A 19,605-nucleotide genomic window follows, 5' to 3' on the forward strand; every position below is an offset into this window, starting at 1 on the left:
GTGGGATCTTCCCAGACCAGGGGTCAAATCAATATTTCCTGCTTTGGCAGGTGGATTCTTTACCACTGAGCCACCAGGGAAACCTGTGTGGGTCTTTTTTTTTTTTTTTTTTGCTTTTTACAGATTGGGGTTCACGGAGGGTAGTCTCATTGGCTCAGAATTCCAGAGCAGCCTTATGGACCCAGGCCCACCCACCCCGTGCCTGTATTCCTGGCTCCCACGGAGGCATCACACTGCCTCCTGCATCGGAGGGCTCTCGGGGAGGCACCTGCCCTTGATATGCGGGGACGGGAAACAGCTCTGAGAGAGAGAGAGTCAGGGTTGAGGCAGGCCTCTGACCTCTGCTCCCCTAAGGCCAGTTCCCTGGGAGGCTGAGAGGTTTCTGTGGGCGAACGTGTTCATGTCTTAGGGCAAAGCTAGAACCTGAGCTCACTCCCTGGGAGGCCGTTTTGCAAAAGCATATGCAGGCCTGCACCCACATTGCATGCACACTCGTGCACACAGGCCCACAGGTGCGTGCCCGCATCCACGCCCAGAGCTACTGCAGCCTGGCTCCCCAGCCGCAGCGGCCCTCCCCCCACCAAACCGCGCTCTCCCTCCTACCCTATATGTGCAGTCTTGTGAAAACTCCACCACTCTTAAGGTTAATAAGGCTCATTTGCTTAAGATAGCACCTGTTTCTATGGTGACTCCTGCCACCCAGAATCTGTTCATCAAACCGAGACAAGAAAACAGTGACTTCCACTCTCTTTGAAAGGAGAAAGCTAATGCTTAGCTGCTTGACAGGCCAGCGACCCAGGGAGCGCTGGGCTGGGTGCTGTCTTGCACCCTATTTAAGTCCCTCCTGGCTGCCCCGTCCCCACACCCAAGCAGAGCCCAGATTCTTCCCCAGGAGTCTGGACTGTGTTTCCTCCTCTTCATCTCTCTGGGAAGTGACAGAGCCACTGCAGGGAGGGGTTTGCTTTCTCCTGCCCCCTCCGCCTCTGACCTCACCACACTGACTCCACCATGTCCTTCCGGCCCAAGGCTGGCAGAAGAGCTGTGGGATACGCACCAAGCTCCCCTCCCCGCCCGCTGACCCCGCTCAGGGCCTGTGGCTCACCATGGGGCCTGGATTCCTGCAGGTGCCGCCCCCACCCCCCCAAGCTAGCCTCCTGCCACGGCCATCCTCCTCCTGGAGCAGGAGCAGGCCACTGGCTGACTTGCCCCAACTAGACTGCTCGGGCCCCGCCTTGCTCATCAGCCCACACAGGTCCCTAAGGTGTGCAACTGAGGTTTGCGACAACCCCCTGACATGGATCCGAACCTTGGGTCGTAAATCACAGGGAAGTAGGTTCCAAGCAGGCATTGCTAATGAGAAAGCTCCCATGAGTGATTTACCTTTTAAAATAGATGGGATCAGCTTCCACATCCCCCTTCTTTTTTTTTTTTTTTTTTTTTAGAACACATCCCCCTTCTAATGATGCTACTCTCTCCCACACTTTGTGGATTGAGAGGGCAAGTGCCCTGGGAATTGTGAGGAACGTGGAGCTTGTTTTACGTGCGAGAAGGCCCAGGGGACTGTGTGCAGCATGTGAATAACATTTTGACACAAAGGAAGGTTGAGGACTGCTGATTAGAGGATCAAGTGTGGAATCATAGCCTCTCTGTGCTGGTCCTTATCACCCATCTAACTGTTTCATCCTGCAGATGAGAGAATTGAGACCCACAAGACGGGCAGACCCTGAAGCAACATCTCCCAGCCAGCCAGGGACCTAGCATGCCAGTCTTCTGAGTCCTGCTCCCAAACTGTCTCCAAAGTGTCGCCCAGTCTCCTGCTTTGCAGAACAGACTCCTCACGGCCCCCTACCGCACTCCCCCACCCCAGCCTCGCTGCCTGTCTTCTCTCCTCCCGTGATGCTCTGCTCCAGGCCGGCTGGTGTCAGACTCATGTATAAAAGCCCAGTAGCTGAGAGCTGGAGGAAGCATCCAAGAGACCGTCACACCCAAGATCTTGCCCAGTCCCCGGCAGATGGCTTCTTCTTCAGCATCGCCTCCCTGCTCTCAGCCCCAGGGCTGTCAATCTCCACCCTCTGCCAACTGAAGTATCCCTCCAAAGCCAGGCCTCCTCTCTGGGCATCTCTCCTGACTTCCAGACTCATTTCAATCTCCTACTTGAAATCTGCACTCAGAGACCTAAAGAGCGTCTCAGAATTAACATGTCTAGGAGACAACTGTATCCTCCATGGACTGTAGCCCGCCAGGCTCCTCTGTCCATGGGATTCTCCAGGCAAGGATACTAGAGCAAGTTGCCATTTCCTACGCCAGGGGATCTTCCCGACCCAGGGATCAAACCGGGGTCTCCTGCATTGGCAGGCAGATTCTTTACCATCTGAGCACTAGGGAAGTCCCAGGATACACCTCCAGTTTTTCACCCACATACCCCACCCTCCAGTGTTCCCCGTCTAAGTGAAGGCTCTGCCCTTCACTCAGGCTCCAGATCTAAGAGCTCTCACCTGCCACTTTGAATCCATCAGCAGGTCCTGTTGACTCTAAGCATCAATAAAGACCCAACGCTGTCCTCTCTGGGTCCACAGCCTTCACCTTGGTACATGTCATTCTTGTCCCTCCCAGAGGAGCAAAGGGCCTCTTGTAACCACCCTAGCAGCAGGCAGTGGTCATTAAAAACACAAAACTGTTTTCATCCTCCTATTTAGAGTCCACCAACAGCCCATGGACCAAACTCCCTGCCCGGGCCTGGACACAAGGCCCTACGACCGTGGCTGTCAATCCCACACGCATCTTCCCTTCCTTCCTTCCTTCCTTCCTTTGTGTGTGTGCTCCCCTCTCCCCACTGTGCTGCATGGCACGTGGGCTCTTAGTTCCCCGACCAGGGATCGAACCAGCACCCCCTGCATTGCAATCACTGAGTCTTAATCACTGGACCACCAGGGAAGTCCTCCTTCCTTCCTTCCTCCCTTCCTTCTTCCTTTCCTTCCTTTCCCCCTTCCTCTCTCTCTCTCTGTTTTTCCTTCTTATGGTGATAAGAGCACTTATCATGGGATCTACCTTCCTAACAAAATTTTAAAGGTACAATACAGTATTGATGTTGTACAGCAGATCCCTAGAAATGAGTCAACCTTCATAACTAAAACCGTGTACTCGTCGAATGACCACTCCCTCTTTCCCTCTGCTGCTACCCATATGCATATCATCTGCATCACGTGGGAATCTTGAGTAAGCTGATGCCTGGACTCCACTCCCAGAGGTTCTGACCTAGCTGGTCTGGGTACTGCTGCCTGGTGATTCTAACGGGTGAGTGGTCAGGGCTCCGAGCCCCCATGCTCCTTAGCCTCCTGGTGGTCCTCACTGAGCTCATCTCCCCTACATGCACTGGCCTTCTTGCTGTTCCCTCTGCCTGGGGGCCCTTTCCTCACGTGCTTGCCTGGTGGATTCTACTCTGTCTAAGGGTCTGTCCAAGGGTCACCTCCTCTGTGGAGACCTCCCCCTTGCCCACCATCTCTTCTCCCGTGGTTCTTGGGACTTAACTTCATCCTAACCCTGCTCCACTATGTACTGTAATCATTGATTGACTTCTCTGCTCTCCTCACCAGCCTGGGCACTCCTCATTGGAAGGACCTGACTTTATAAAATTTGATGTGCGGTGCTTGAATGAAACCTATGGCCTAAGATGTGCTGAACACATGCAGAATGAATGAATGAGCAGAGGTGGTCTGACTGATGCAGAAAAAGGGGATTTATAATCTTCAATCATCTAAAAACTTCTACTTCTATTGATGGGTCTAAGATTATATTAACTTTCTTAACTCCTGCATTATGGTTTGACATTCTATTATTAGCTTAAAATTAGCTTAAAAATTAATGAAAAGTGCTCTGATCTTTTCCCTTCATGAACTCCTGCTATGCCAAGTCTTCCCCATTCGGTGTTTGTGCAATTGATTTGGAACCTAAATATAGAATTTGAGATTAATCTCTACTAAGTTTAATTTTTTCATTGCAGGTCCATCCTTCCAAATTTGCCAAAATTAACTGTTTTGTGTCACTCCACGTGTTAGCAATTCCTTGAAACTTATTGGGTGCTCTTCATTCAGTGAGCATGCTATCTATATAGATATTGAACAAGGTAGACCCTTTGGCAGAATCCCATGGATTGTCACTAGGGACTGCCCTAGAGGTTGATGCTAATCTATTAGTCAACATTCTTTAGGAATGGTTTGCTAACTAAATCCTGAACCCATTGAACACAATAGTCATAAATTGAAGCCACATTTCCCTAGGCAAGAATACTGGAGTGGTTAGCCATTCCCTTCTTCAGGGGATCTTCCCTGGAGTCAACCCAGGGGTCAAACCTGGGTCTCACGCATGGCAGGCAGACTACCATCTGAGCTACCAGGGAAGCACACTCTACTAGTCACTTCAGGAATGATTTGCTACAAGCCACAAACCCACTGAACACAACAGTCATAAATTGAAGCCATATTTGTCCTCCTTGCCCACAGTTTACCATGGCTGACTTGGTCTGAAGCCTTGGTCAGTTAAGCTATACTGTGCTTACTTAGCTCCTTCTCCTGGTCCACTGGACCAGTGTATTCATCAGCAAAGACATCTGAGTGGTCAGGAGTGACTTGTTTTCAGGGAGCTTATGCAGACTCACAGTGTTCAATGCTTCCTCTGCTGTCTCAGACCATCTGCTTTTTAATTGTTATGGAATTTTGATGTGGATGGATATTACACTCACCAACTTAAATTCAGGAATCCACATTTTCCTTTCCTATTTCTGGAAGTGACTCTGTGATCCTAAGTCTCAGCTTTTTCTGGACCTTGAAGGTGTCATTCATCTAGAGATCTTAACTTCTATAAAGCAACTAAGTGTTTTCAGATTGCAGAACAGCTTCCTAGGAAGAGGGACCAGAGCTAATAATGGTCCATAGTGGCCTGAGACACACAGAACGTTTGAGACACCGCATGCAACTTGGCAGGAGCACCATGGGGGGCTGGTGGGGCAGGTAGGGCCAGAGCCAAAGGCCTTAAATAATATGCTGACCAGGAAGCAAACTATTGTATACAGGATGGATAAACAACAAGGTCCTGTGTATAGCATGGGGAACTGTCCTCAATATCTTGTGCTAAACCATAATGTAAAAGAAGATGAATAGAAGACTTCCCTGGCAGTCCAGTGGTTAAGACTTTGGGCTTCTACTGCTGGGGACATGGGTTTGATCCCTGGTTAGGGAACTAAGATCCCATATGTCACGAGGCCAAAAAATAAAATAAATTTAAAAAGCAGAAGATGAAAAGAATGCTTGTGTATATATATATGTGTGTGTATAAAACCAAGTCATTTTGCTGTACAGCAGAAATTAACACAACATTGTAAATCAACTATATTTCAATAAAAATTTAAAATAAACAATATACTATACTGACCAGATAGGAGTCTGTCCTGAGATACTGAGGAGTCACTGAAGGCTTCAACTAGGGAAGTAATATGATCATATTTCAATTTTAGAAAACATCAACCCGTGAAGGAAAGATAGACACTTTTGTAAGGGATGAGGTTATAGGAAGTGGCTCAGTTAGATGGCTTTTGCAATAATCCCCCAGGGAGAGGTGATAAAGGGGGCCTTAATTAACTCAGTCATCTTGGCTTTTAATTCTGTGTTTGTAATTCTTCTTTCTAGGCCATTCACATGTCTGAACTTTCAGTTAGTCTCTTCTCTTCTTGAAATACAATCCCATATCCTTTGACTTTTTTAGGCCTGCTCATAATTCAAGCCCCAGCACAGCTCTTGTCTCCATTGTGAAGCCATCACAGTGTAGTATCACCTCATACATCCATCCCTCTACCTGCCCAGCCACTATCCATCCATCCATTCCTTCATTCTTTTACCATTCATTCCTTCATGCCTTCATTCACCGATCCATTCAACACTGATTGAAGGTCTTCCATGTTCCTGGCACTGTGCTAAGTGCTCAGGATATAAGACACAATTCTCCCCTCCAGGAACTCGTGGTCTAACAGAGAAAAGAGACTCATAAATAATAACAAACCCATGTGATAAAGACACTAACAGACGTTTGACTGAGTGTAGTAGGAGCTCAGGGCAGGACTGACTAACTCCGTCTGGAGGCCTCAGAGAGAGCCTTTCAGTGGAGCTGACATTTGATCTGAGCCTTGAAGGAGGAGGCGTTACCTCACTGCAGAGGGGAGAGCGATCTGAACTCGCAAAGCCACCGGAGTCTAAAGGGCCCAGTTAGAGTTGATACTGATATCCCATGAGTTCTACTCTCCGTTTCCTATACATCAGCCCTGTCTTTCCAACTGGGGAACAGAAAAAACACACTTTAAATTCACTCAACATTTATTCATCAAATTATCTATCTATCTTCTGTAGGTCTTACATTATTATTGTTTTTTAAATAGCTGCAGTGCTGAGCACAGTTCAAGTTGAAGAGTTGGTCCCAACACCTCCTGATTAAGTCCTATGTCTGTGGTGGCTTTTCCCCTTAGAGTCTTTTAAGTGGTAACCAGGAGAGCAGCTCATTCTCCTGCCAGGCTCTGACCTGCCTCTTGGGAGTGATGTAAGCTCCTTACCATCAAAGGCTCAATTTTCTAAGCTTCAGGTAGAGGAGTTAGGGAGATAGTAGATGGAAGGAGTAGTGAAATAGCAAATAGGTAGCATCTAAGTGCTGGGTGCTGGATGCTTTACACATTTTATCTCATTGTGTCCTCACAACAACATTCTGGTTTGATGCCAGTGGATTCATCTTTTTTTTTTTTAAATGACTCTTTTCCCATACATGCCTATGTGTCTCAGGCTTTCCCAGGTGGCTCAGTGGTAAAGAATCCACCTGCAATACAGATGTGGGTTTGATCCCTGGGTCGGGAAGGTCCCCTGGAGAAGTAAATGGCTGCCCACCCAGTATTCTTGCTTGGGAAATCCCATGGACAGAGGAGCCTGGTGGGCTAGAGTCTAGGGTGTTGTAAAAGAGTTGGACATGACTTAGCAACTAAACACAACTATGTGGCTATTGAAATTCCTTTTTTTTTTTTTTTTGCTAATGTCCTCTTTTACAGTTGAGGAAATAGACTCAGGATGGGGAATCATTTGCTCACAGTAAGTTGGAGAAGCTGCCTCCCAGGCCCCTGCTCTAAGGCCCAGGTCACGGCTGCACTATGGTTGAGGTGGGCATGGCCAAGAATGGAGGTAAAGGGCAGGAGGCCAGGAAGCTCAAATTGCACCCTTCACACCAGCACCACTTCCTCCCAGCGGCCACACCTGGTCCTGACAGAAGCCGTCACTGAATCCAGGCTTGGGTCACTTCAGTCAGTTGCTAAGTTGTGTCTGACTCTTTGCAGCCCCAAGAACTGCAGCACACCAGGCTCCCCTGTCCTTCATTATCTCCCGGAGTTTGTTCAAAATCCATATCCATTGAGTCAGTGATGCTATCTAACCATCTGATCCTCTGTCACACCCTTCTCTTCCTGCCCTCAATCTTTCCCAGCATCAGAGTCTTATCCAATGAGTTGGCTCTTCCCATCAGGTGGCCAAAGTATAGGAGCTTCAGCTTCAGCATCAGTCCTTACAAGGAATATTTAGGGTTGACTTCCTTTAGGGTTGACTGGTTTGATCTCCTTGCTGTCCAAAGGACTCTCAAGAGTCTTCTCCAGCACCACAATTCTAAAGCATCAATTCTTCGGCATTCAGTCTTCTTTATGGTCCAATGCTCACGTGCATACATGATTACTGGAAAAACCATATCTTTGACTATATGGACCTTTGTTGGGCATGGGTAGCAAGGGGTAGAGTCTACCTAAACTCTGGAGACCTAATGTGGCATCATGATTATATGTGCAGGCTCTGGGTTCAAATCCGAATCAGTTGCTCACCAGCTAAAAGATCCTGGACAACTGCTTAACCCCTCTAGATCTTAATTTTCTGGTCTAGATTACCTTCATCTGGGGCTTTTGTGAGGATGAAATGAGACATTCATGAAGCACAGTGCCCAGCACAACACGCTGGTGTGTGAATGTTTTGTTTCCTTTCATTCTTCCTCTTTTCTTTCTTTTTTCTCTTTCCATTTATTCTTCCTTCTTTAATTATTATTGTTGTTGTTAATATAAGGGTTTAAGCTCTAAGAAGAGTATCTTTAGCAAGGAGGGGGAATGTGGCAGATAGAAACACTACAGATGTCAAAGGATATATCTAACTGATCATCTGGTCTACCTCCTGTGCTGGGGGAACATTCTCGAGTCACTGGTGAATAAGTACCTTCCGTGCTAAGTACTACCTCCTCTGTGGAGTATACCTCCTCAGTTCTTAAGCAGTTCAAATTCTCAGGAAGTGTTTTCTTACATGGCGCCCAAACTGACTTCCACGTAAATTTTACCCACTGGTTCTAATTCTCCCCAGAAGAGAAGAGCAGGACCTCCCTGTTGTTTTCCAAATAGATTTCCTCCAATTTTAAAAGAAATCTTTAAAGACTCCTTAAAGTCAGTCCTCATGGCTGCCCTTGGGGGTTCTGGCAGGCCAGCCAGCCCTGCTTTCCTGGTTTCCACAGAGCCTTGCCTTTCTGGTTGCTTTGCTCATGTGCTGCTCACTGTCTTTCTTGAAATGCTGTGACCAGAACAGAGGATGGTATTCCAGGTGCAGTGCAAGCCATGCATACCCATGGGACCTTCCCTTGATGGAGGAAGAACCGCCCCATCAAACACATTGCCCTCATCTCTCCTTAGTGCATGTGCTTGGGGTGAGGGTGCTGGGGCCTGGGGGACCGTGAGGAATTAATGTCACAGCCCAGGTTCCCAAGGTCAGGGCAAGGGGTGAGGTTGGACAGCTGGTCTCAGTCTCAGCCACTTTACAGCTCTGCCCACGAAGGGGAGCCAGGGTGTCACCCTCTGACTGTGTCAGAGCTGAGTTCAGAATTGGGTGAGCAAGACTACTGTTCCCTTTGGGGTGTCTATAAGTATGTGTGCATGCGTGAGTGGTGTGTGTGTGTGTGTGTGTGTGTGTGTGTGTGTGTGTGTGTGTGTGTGTGTGTGACAGAGAGAAGAGGAGAGAGAGAGAGAGAGAAAGAGAGAGAAAGAAAGAGTTTTCTGCCTGATCCAGGAATTCTCCTGGATGGCAGAATTGGTTTCCATAACGACTTTCTGATATAAACATATTTGATAAAAATAAGTTAACAGCGGAGCTGTGGTGGAGCACAGATTCTCAGAGTGCAGAGAGAGAGAGAGAAAGAGAGAGAGTCAGTGAGCTCTTCAAAGGACAGCGTTTCCCTTTTCCCCACCCCTCCCGGTCAGCCTCTCTATACACACTTCCCACAAGCCACTCCAAGAGCTTCGTTTCCCATATCCCGGGTATCCTGGCCCCCTTCCTGCCTGTGCACATTGTGTTCACGTTCTCTCTCCCTCCCTCTCCCCCTTTCTCCTTAGTTACCTGGAGCACTACAGTATGTATGGGATAATATGATAAATTCATTTCCAATTCACTGCATTATCCCTTGAATATTTTAATGACTCATTGAATGGAGTAAAAAAAGCTATTTCAAATGAACAATTATGCTGCATTAGTCTAAGGGCTGATTATATTTAAACAGTGCTCACATGGATAACAGGACACAGCGACCTCAGCATCCGAGAGTTAATTTGGCTCTTATCTCCAAATAATTTTACACCGCAAATTACCATGAAAACCTTAAGGGCTTTAAAAACATTCATCAGAAGATAATATTCCACTTTGTAGCAACAGTTTATTTAAACTATTTTGAATGGGAAGCAAGGCGTCCCTGTGGTGGGACAATGACAGCCAAGTGGGGGTGGTGAGCCATAAGGAAACGGTGAGGGGTGCTGGGACATGTTAAAAATAAAAGTGGGGGAACTTCCCTGGTGGTCCAGTGGCTAAGACTATGCTCGCAATGCAGGGGGCACGGGTATGATCCCTAGTGGGGAACTAAGATCTTGCATGCTGCAAGGCACACAAAATAAAAAATAATAAATAGAAAGTAGGAAGTATTGGGGATGAAGTGTGGGAGGCACAGCATAGCCCTGACTGATGCTTGCAGCCAAGGCCGTATGCAGGCTGTGGTCTGTGATGGCTCCAGGAGCCCCTGGTCTGGTCCAGGGGGGTCACAGTGCAATTCCCAGAGGCTGAATGACCAGATGGACTTCCCAGGTGGCACTAGTGGTAAAGAACCCATCTGCTGATGCAGGAGACATAAGAGACACTGGTTCGATCCCTGGGTCAGGAAGATCTGCTGGAGGAGGGCATGGCAACCCATTCTAGTATTCTTGCCTAGAGGGTTCCATGGATAGAGGAGCCTGGCTGGCTACAGTCCACGGGGTTGCAAAGAGTTGGACACAACTGAAGCAACCTAGTGCGCCCGAATGACGGGACAGACATCCTTCCCCTCAGTTACTTCCTCCGCCAAAGCCTGGGTCAGGTCAGGTTCCTCCACCAGGCCGGGCCTGGACCCATCTAGACTGAGAGGTGAAAGGATGAGCTGCTTTTACCAATGGTTTGTGTGTTGGGGCATTGCCTAGGATTCTTACTTTGCAAAACAGGAGCCCAACAGCCTAAGGGAGGTAGCTACCTCTTAAGTAGCCGCTGTGGTCAGATCTCAAAGTTGGGAGTGGTGGGGGAGAGAGTCACACTGATGGAGGTCCTACTCTTCTGTTCTATGTCATGAAACTTAAACTCATCAAATACTGGGAAATAGATATTACTGTCATGCCCATTTTAAGGATGGAGAAACTGAGGCTCAGAGATTCCCAACTGGAAGTAGCAGTGCCTGGAGCCTCCCCCAGTTCATCTGACCCCAAAGTGCAGGCTCTTTCTTGCCTCCCTCATGGTGGCCGTGTACACGTCTGGTTTATAACCAGGGTCTCTGCATTGTTCGCATCACCAAATGCTCTTTAGGGCTCCTAGGTCCAAACCGACATGCTCTTAGGGAGCATAAGCCGTGCTTTGCAGGTGTTTATTACTTAAAATGGACCCTCACGGGGCAGGGCAAAGCATACATGGACAAGTGCACAAATATTAGCAACAGAACTAAAAATACAGGTCTAAATAAAGAAACTAATGAATGAGTCCTATTTCCTTGGTTTGACCTCTTCACCTGAACTTGAGGTCCTGATAGAGATCATTTATTCTTCTTCTCTTTATTACCATTGCTGGTTTCTGAGCGTATAGAAAATTAGATTATATAATTTTATATATATTTAAATTTTTACAGAATCTACTGCACAATTGATTAGGAACGAAGATGAATCTGCCACTTTATATAGTGCCTTTCTCTAGGGAGGCTTCACCTCTTTGCATATGTAATTTCCCTTTTCCTGTCTCTATCCTGAAGAGGAAGGATTTGTTTCAGCTTTACAGACAAGAAGCCACAGTATCAGAGAGGTCAAATGACTTGCCTGAGACTTCTCAGGAGCCGGACCAATAGTTCCACCAGAGGAGTCCTGACCCATGCTAAGCACCTCACTGGAAAGCAAGGGTCTGTGATCCCAGCTGTTTGTTGGGTTTCCCCTTTATCTTATTCACCAAACCGACTAAGAGGTCCTTAAAAAAAAAAAAAGTGCCTCTCATTATGGAAAAACCCAATTCTATAGAAAAGTAGACAGAATAATGAACCCTTAAAGTCCTTTCAATTCAGCCCAGAATTGCTTGCACTTACAGCTGCCAAAGGTTGAGGGCACTGAATGAAAGGGAAACATGAACTTGCCATTTCCTTTTCTTTCTTAAAACAAAAAAGATTTTCAGGACAAATTTTAGAATCATTGACAGTTTCTAGGAAGATTTTTTGTTTTGGAAGAAGAAAGGTACCCTTGCCTCCTTAATTGTTCTTGTGTTCTGTGTCACCAGTCATGATAGTCTTTGTGGAAAGTATTAACATACCATCTCCCTGTGTTCAATATTCCCATTAACAATAAAAATAAACCTAATGAAAGTATCTGCCTGAAAAGCCCTGAGCACTAATTTTGGAGACAAATAGAAGATGAACCACCAATAAGCATTTCTTTCTGAAATGAATGATGCAAATTAATTGATACCTTAATTAGGCTTGAGCACAAAGATTATTAATTAGATTGAGTTAGAACTAAAAGCATCTTAAAGGAAAAGCTAGGGATGTAGCACTGTGGAGGAGAAAGGATGTTATGTATCAACAGTCTGTTCGAAATATTTTTCGCTCAATGAGAGGTTTCTCAAAGAGGGGACTCAGAAAGACAGTACACTTTATGTATCAGTCCCTGCCTGCCCAGGTCTGGCCAGGTTTGGGGACTAAAGTCTAGTCTTGTCCCTGAGCAAACGGGAACCCACAGGTACAGGGCGTTCTGAACCCAGCCGACTTCTGGTGGCCCGCGTGACCCCACGCAGCTCCTCTAGAGTAGAAACCCTCAGATGACACGGGGGTCCCCCTATTTTGTTTGCGTTTGAAACCCCAGGGCTATATAGGGCCTGACTTGGAGCAGTCATGATAACCTCACGCAAAATATTATAGGGTTCTGGGTCCTGTTCTAAGCACCCTTAAGTAAGTAAACCTTTTGTTTACAATGTGGGGGCTTCCCTGGTGGCTCAGAGGTAAAGAATCTGCCTGTCAAAGCAGGAGAGGTGGGTCCCATCCCTGGGTCGGGAAGATCCCCTGGAGAAGGAAATGGCAACCCACTCCAGTATTCTTGTCTAGGAAATCCTGTGGACAGAGGAGCCTGGCAGGCTACAGTCCATGGGGTTGCAAAAGAGTCAGACACAACTTAGTGGCTAAACAACAGTGTGAGGTAGGAACATTCAGAACCCCCGCTTTATAAGAGAGCAAGTAAAGACACAGGTTGAAGAGCATGTGCCTCCCTGCACCGCAGCCCCCACACAAAAATCACAAAGCTAACACTGGTGGATTCAAATTCAAACCACAAGTCTGGCTCCAGATTTCTCACCCTGAAACACTAGGCCATAGCAAATGATGGCCAATTCATATGTGTTGAATGAACAAAGAGTACCCTGAATACCTAGTCCTTTCTGATGGACTTCTTTCTAGCTCCTAGTTTTTCTTTAAGGACTGAAGCTTTATCCTACTCTGTCCCAGATCCCACCAGACTCTCACTGGCGGGGCTGCTGATATCTCACATATTCCTAAGAAGTGGTTTATATCCTGTTCCAACCTGGACAGACAGTCCAAAAAATTGTCTCTACTGAGGGGTTCCCATGGCCGCAGTGCAGCCCACCACCTAATTAGGTCTGAGTCCCACAGGTGGCGCTAGTGGTAAAGAACTTGCTTGCCGATGCAGGAGACACAAGAGACGCAGGTTGGACCCCTGGGTCAAGAAGATCCGCTGGAGGAGGGCATGGCAACCTGCCCCAGTGTTCTTGCCAGGAGAATTCCATGGACACAGGAGCCTGGCGAGCTACAGTTCCCACGGTCACGAAGAGTCAGACACGACTGAAGCGACCTGGCACGCACTCATGCCCTATTAATGAGGCCAGCCTAGGTGCCACCAGGTTTGCCTGTGTGGTCCTTGTGAATCACAGAGCTGCTGCCTTTCTGCATCTGCAGTGACTTTTTGGCATGCCTTATTGCTGACGCCACTTGCTGCTGAGGGCTATGGTAACACGCAGGGTTTACTTTTATGGGGTTCGAGATGCTTATCAGTTGTGTTTTATTTGCCAATTTATTTATTCCCTCAGGAGGGTCCCTGGAAGCATTCACTTGTAAAACGTAACCAGAAGCAGAGCCCCAGGATGACAAGGGACCCACAGAGATTATGTTTCCCATTATATAGGGGGGGCATGGTGACATGCCTTTGGCCACAGTGGAGCTGATGGAAGAGATGTGGTGTGAACCCTGACCACGTGGGAAGGTGGTTTGGAGTTGAGGTACCAGGATTGAAGACCCACCTCTACCACGCATAGCTGAGAGACTGGAATCATTTCCTCTCTGCAGCCTTTGTTTCCCCATCTGTAAAATGGGGATAATATCTGGTTCACAAAGTGATTGAGAGGATCAATGAAAAAAAAAGTAGTGAAAGTGTTAGTCACTCAGTCATATCTGACTCTTTTGACACCATGGACTATAGTCCAACAGGCTCCTCTGTTCATGGGATTTTCCAGGCAAGAATACCGGAGTGGGTTGGCATTTCCAACCTCCAGGGGATCTTCCTGACCCAGGCATTGAACAAACAGGAAGTTCTAAAAGTGCTTTTCACTTGCAAATTGCTTTACAAATGGGTGATATTAACAAGGACCCAGGCATTCTGCCACGGAGCTCTGCAGTCTTGCTTCCAGCTGCTAAACCCCTCCTGGATGCCTGTGGAATGTGGATGCCTAGTTCCCCCCACCCTGACCCAAGGGGCGCCCAGGAATCTGCATTGTAACAAGCTTGCTAGCTGCTCCGAATGTGCTTTAATGTTGGGGACCGACTCAGCCGTAGCCGCACACCGACACACAGGAGGTGCTTCTGATCAGCTCCCTCTTCTCCTTTGGCAGAGATTCGCGGTCCGAGACCTACCCCAGGCTGGTCTTCATACCAGCTGTGCAACTGGCCGGCGGAACACGGGGGCCGGCGGTCAGGCCGAGTGGACATTACTGGGGAGAGCTGCTGCTTCCTGCTGGACCCTTGCATCTGGCAAGTGGGTGACAATGCAGCGGAAACCCAAGCTTCCTCCAGCCCAGGAGAGAGGGCTGAGGGCTGTACCCGGGCAGGTGGCCCTGGTAAGCTCTATGGCTTAGCGGTCCCGCCGGCCAGCTGCCAGCTGCCACCTGTTCTGCTTCTGAGCTGGGCTATGAGGGCTGAAACCGCATTTGCACCACTGTCTTGTCCTGTCCTGGGGGAGGGGTGTGGGCAGGAAGAGACTTCAGGCTTGGAAAAGAGGCAACCTCATGACCCCAAGGAGCCCTCTACTCTGAAATGTGGCTCAGCAGGTAACTAACCAATGCAGGAGATGCAGGAGACAGGGGTTTGATCCCTGGGTTGGGAAGATACCCTGGAAGAGGACATGGCAACCCACTCCAGTATTCTTGCCTGGAGAATCCCATGGATGGAGGAGACTGGAGGACTATAGTCCATGGGGTTGCAAAGAGTTGGATACGACTGAACATGCATGCATTATCACATTCCATTACATTCCAGCTTCTGAGATCGGGCCTCAGAGTTGCCCACAGAACTTTCTTACAGGCAGCCCTGTGTGTGTGTGTGTGGAGGGGGGGAGGCAGACTGTAAATATGATGACCAGAGTGATGGTCTTTTCTTGAGAGTTTCACCCCCTCGTGGCTGCTGGGGAGTCCTGAGTGCTCACAGAACCTCCGCTCTAATTTGTGGCAGGATCCAGTATCTTTCCCTTTCGTGCGCTCAGCGCCCCTCCCTCCCCTGATGGCAGCAATCTCCCCTCGCTCTTCCCTTTCACAGGTTTATGGTGTTTCCAAGGCTCTTGGAGAGCAGGGCTTGGCCAGGGGAGGGTGTGGGAGCAGTGCTCCTGCCCACCTTCTTCAGCCCTGCTTGGCTTCTGTTCTGGAAGCCGCTGTTGCAAGTCTCCCTGGAGGGAGCCACTACCTAGATTGTCACCGGGGCTGCCCCTGAGAACTGGCTGTCCCCCTGAGCATCCTGAGAAGGATCTGTGGTCACTGGGCAGAGGTTGGTTGCCAGGGTAACCCTCCCACCACCTCCCCACTCCAGTGGTTGTGAAAGCCCTGCCTTGACCAGGAGAGTCAATAGCTAGTTCAGACAGATACCCCTTCCTCTGCCCCACAGCTCTAGAAGGAAAAATACGAAGTCCCTATATTTGTGGTATGTGCTGTGTTTTAGAGACTGCTCTTAGTACACGCTCTCATTGTAGGATCCCTACAACTATACAGAAGCGTTAACATGGTTCCCATCTTATGGATAGAGATGAAACGCCGTGAGGGTCTCCACGACATGACGGAGATCACTGAGTTGGGAACCAGCCTGGATCCAGACTCAGTCTTTCTAGATTTGGGTTCCCACCATCTTTTGGGGCTGATGCCTTGCACATGTGATACAAATGCCATCGGCAGGCTTTCCAGCAGAAATACACGGATGTCTGATGATAGCATGGATTTTCCCCTAGTGCACTGCCACGTGCTTGTGAACAAAAGATTCAACAGTCAAGTGAGATGGGAAAATAGATGCATGTTATATAATGCATACTAGGATATTAAAAGCTCTAAAAAGCCCTTCAGTGAGGAATGGGATTAATGCAGTTTAACCCAGAGTCTCCAAAACTTGCCTGGCAATAGAACCTTTCTGGTTTTGGTTTTTTCATCTAATGCCCCTTTAACAAGCCACCGGATTTGTGTTCCTCAGACCAACTCTGGAAAGGCGGAGCCAATCACCTTTCTAATTATGGCTGATGACAAAAGGAAAAATAAGGGAAGGTCATTTGTTTCTGTACAAAGAAAAAGAGATGGATCACCAGGCCTCCTCCATGCCCCTTGGCCCATCAGGAGCAGATCCTGCAGGAGTCCCCTGCCATGAGGACCACATAGAATCACCTGGTGCCACCCGCCCCCCCGGGCCCCTGGCAGTGGTGTGCTGGAAACATTGCTACAGTTTCAGAAAATTTGCGATTCAGTTATGAAATCATTGTAACTTGAAACTGGCGACAGTGGGAGTCTTTTCAACACAGAAATCAGGAAAACAGTACAAATTGGGGCTCCACCCCTACTTATCCTGAGAACCTGCTTACCTATGTATCACTGATCCTGGGATATTTTCTGAAATTATTGGAAAACGTGCACAAGGCTGTGACAGCTGGGTACTGGGGGCGACCTGGCACAGAAGTCCTGGCTTATCAGGGTCCCTGACCCTCCCGAATGAGAGCTGAGAACCCGAGTGAGAGCCGAGAATGACCATCTTCTGGCCCCAGTGCCCGCTGAGTCTGAAAGTGCCTTCTGGCCTGCTTACCTTGATATCTGACACCAGCCAATGTCTCCAGAATCGAGCTTTGGGAGAAGACCTGCTGGGTGCATCAGGGTCCACCATCACCAGGATGTAGGCTGCATCCTGTAACACATTCACCAGAAACAAGTGTAGTATCATGGCTAGAATTCGGATAGGAAATCTATAAGATGCGGACACTCCTTTTACAATTCCAGCTGACAGAGGCTGACCCATCCCTGGAGCTTCCTACTCAATTCAGCCCTGTTCTTATGACTTTCCTCTTGTGTCACATGCTGATTCTCAGAGAACTGGTCTATTAGGTAGGCAGCTTAATAGTTTGACTTTCCCCTTATGAAGAAGAATCAATCAAGCAAGCATATTTACCCGGCACCTGGAAGTCCCTAGCATCACGCCAGGAGCTGGGGAGGAAACAAAGGAAACAGGGCTTCTGTTCTCAAGAAGCTCACACAGAGTTGGAGCAACCTGTCCATTAATTCAGCGAATACAAGAGAGCTTAGTACATCTATGTCAGGAGCTGTACTGATCGCAAGGAATGCTCAGATTCATTCATCCCTTCAACAAACATTTTCTGAACACCTGTTATGGGCCAGAAGCTGTTCCAGGTACTGGGAGTCGAGCAGAGAACAAGACAGTGTGACCCATACTTTCAGGAAGATCTTACTCTAGGTAAGACACACACACACACACAAACTGAACAACAAAAAACAAGGAAACGCCAACATGGGATTAGTGCTATGCATAAAATAAAATAGACAGGAGTTGGAGGGAGTAAGAGCTTCCCTGGTGGCTCAGTGATAAAGAATCCGCCTGCCAATATAGCAGACACAGGTCTGGTCCCTGGGTTGGGAGGATCCTCCGGAGAAGGAAATGGCAACTCACTCCAGTATTGTTGTCTGGAAATCCCATAGACAGAGGAACCTGGTGGGCTACGGTCCACGGGGTCAGGAAAGGGTCAGACATGACTTAGCAACTAAACAACAACAACGACATGCCTGCCCCTCTTCTCACTGGGGGCCCCTGTGCGTGCATGCATTGCTTGACCCTGCAGAGCGCTGGGCGTGACAGCAACCGAGCATGAGCATGGAGGGTTAAGCTTTCTAAGAAGGGGAAACAACCGCTCAGAGGCCTTCAGGTGGGAATGAGTGAGGGTTTGAGCAACAGAAAAAGTGCCGTGTGGCTAGAGGCAAGCCAGAAGAGTAGACGGGGTCAGAGAGGTGGATGGGGTTCTGGCCACAGAAGGCTTTGCAGACTTGGGTGAGGCGGGGGTTTTATTCCAAGTGCAATGCAGAACCATTGGAGGGTATTTTTTAGCCAAGACAGTAATATGCTCTGGTTTACGCTGTTAAAAGTAGTCCTGGTGGCTGGACGGAGAGTGAATGGTTGGCAAGAAGCCATACAGGAGGCTACTGCAGTGGTTAATGGCAGGATGATGGCTTATGGACTAGAACGGTAGCAATGGAGACAAAAGCCAGTAGGTGGACTGCGGAAGTATTTTTAGGGAGCATCAGTGGGTCTTGCTGGTGGACTGGACAGTAGGGCAGGGAGGAGCGGGTAGGGAAAGAGAAATGGAGGAGGACTCGGGGTTTTGCCTTGGGCAACTGAATGAAAAAGACTTGCAGAGGAGACTGTTTGAGGGGGATCCTGAGGGTTCTGTTTTGGACATGTTACGTTTGAAATGCCTCTTGAAGTCAAACAAGTATCTAAGTCAGAGTCAGGAGTTTGGAGGAGAGATCAGGATGGATATATGAATTTTGAAGTCATTGAATCCCAAGGACTGATGATGGCCCTTATATTCATCATAGGATAACGAGATGATTCGTGGAGACATTGGACTTGGGGAAGAAAAGAGGTTTCATGAGTGAACTCTAGAACATACTAACACCGAGAGGAGCGGAGTCTCTAGCAAAGGAGACTCCAGCCAGGGAGACAAGGAACCACCTGAAATGAAGGTATCATGAAAGCTGACACAGAAAATGTGTCGAGGAGGAGGAGTTGATCAGCTGTGTCAAAAGCTGCTGAAAGGCAGAGCAAGACAAGGACACAGATGTGGCAATGTGATTTGACAACATGGAGATCTCTGTTATCTTGGCAAGGCCAGTGTCAGTGGAGTAGAAAGGACGATGTTTGATTGGAACAGGTGGTGAAGAGATGGGAGGTGAGGAACTGAAGACAGTTATTAAAGATGATAAAAAGAGAAACTATAATGTGAAGGACAGCTGAGATGCAGAGCGGCTGTTACTAGATGGGAAGGAAGAGTCAAGAGATTTATTTCTTTTCAAATTTTTAAAGAGGAGAATGACAGTGAGGCGTGTCTGCAGGCTGATGGAAATGATCCAGTGGCAAGGGAGGCAGAGAGAAGAAAGGGGTTTATTTCAAGAGCCAAGACTCTGGGAAGGTGGGAGGGGACAGGATCCAGAGCAAAAGTGGAGGACCTAGACTTTGATTGGTGGATGATACAGGTTCAGATGTTAGGGCATGAGAGATGTGGTGAGGAATGAGGGCATTGGATTCTGATTACTTTTATTTTCTCAGTGAATCAGAGGCAAGATCACCAGTGAAGAGGGATTATAGAAAGTTTGGGAACAGAGAAGCTGTGAAGTAGTCATTTGGGGAGGTGAGAAATTGAGTATACAATAGATATGTAGTAAGGCTGTCTGTGTGTGTGCTGAATCGTTTCAGTCGTGTCTGACTGTTTGT

The 19,605-nt window shown here is 48.1% G+C and overlaps 1 protein-coding gene across 3 annotated transcripts in view; it reads right to left on the reverse strand.

The window, feature by feature from the left end:
- The window catches only part of PEBP4 (phosphatidylethanolamine binding protein 4), a 219,537-nt gene that overhangs the window by 93,777 nt on the left and 106,155 nt on the right, over positions 1-19,605 (reverse strand). For all 3 annotated transcript variants that reach the window (XM_043453152.1, XM_043453153.1, XM_043453151.1), the window contains exon 4: positions 16,912-17,010. In XM_043453152.1, coding sequence (XP_043309087.1) covers positions 16,912-17,010 — 99 coding nt within the window. The remainder of the gene's footprint in view (positions 1-16,911; positions 17,011-19,605) is intronic.

Source organism: Cervus canadensis, chromosome 30, assembly GCF_019320065.1.
Source record: "Cervus canadensis isolate Bull #8, Minnesota chromosome 30, ASM1932006v1, whole genome shotgun sequence".
Classification (NCBI taxonomy): Eukaryota; Metazoa; Chordata; class Mammalia; order Artiodactyla; family Cervidae; genus Cervus; species Cervus canadensis.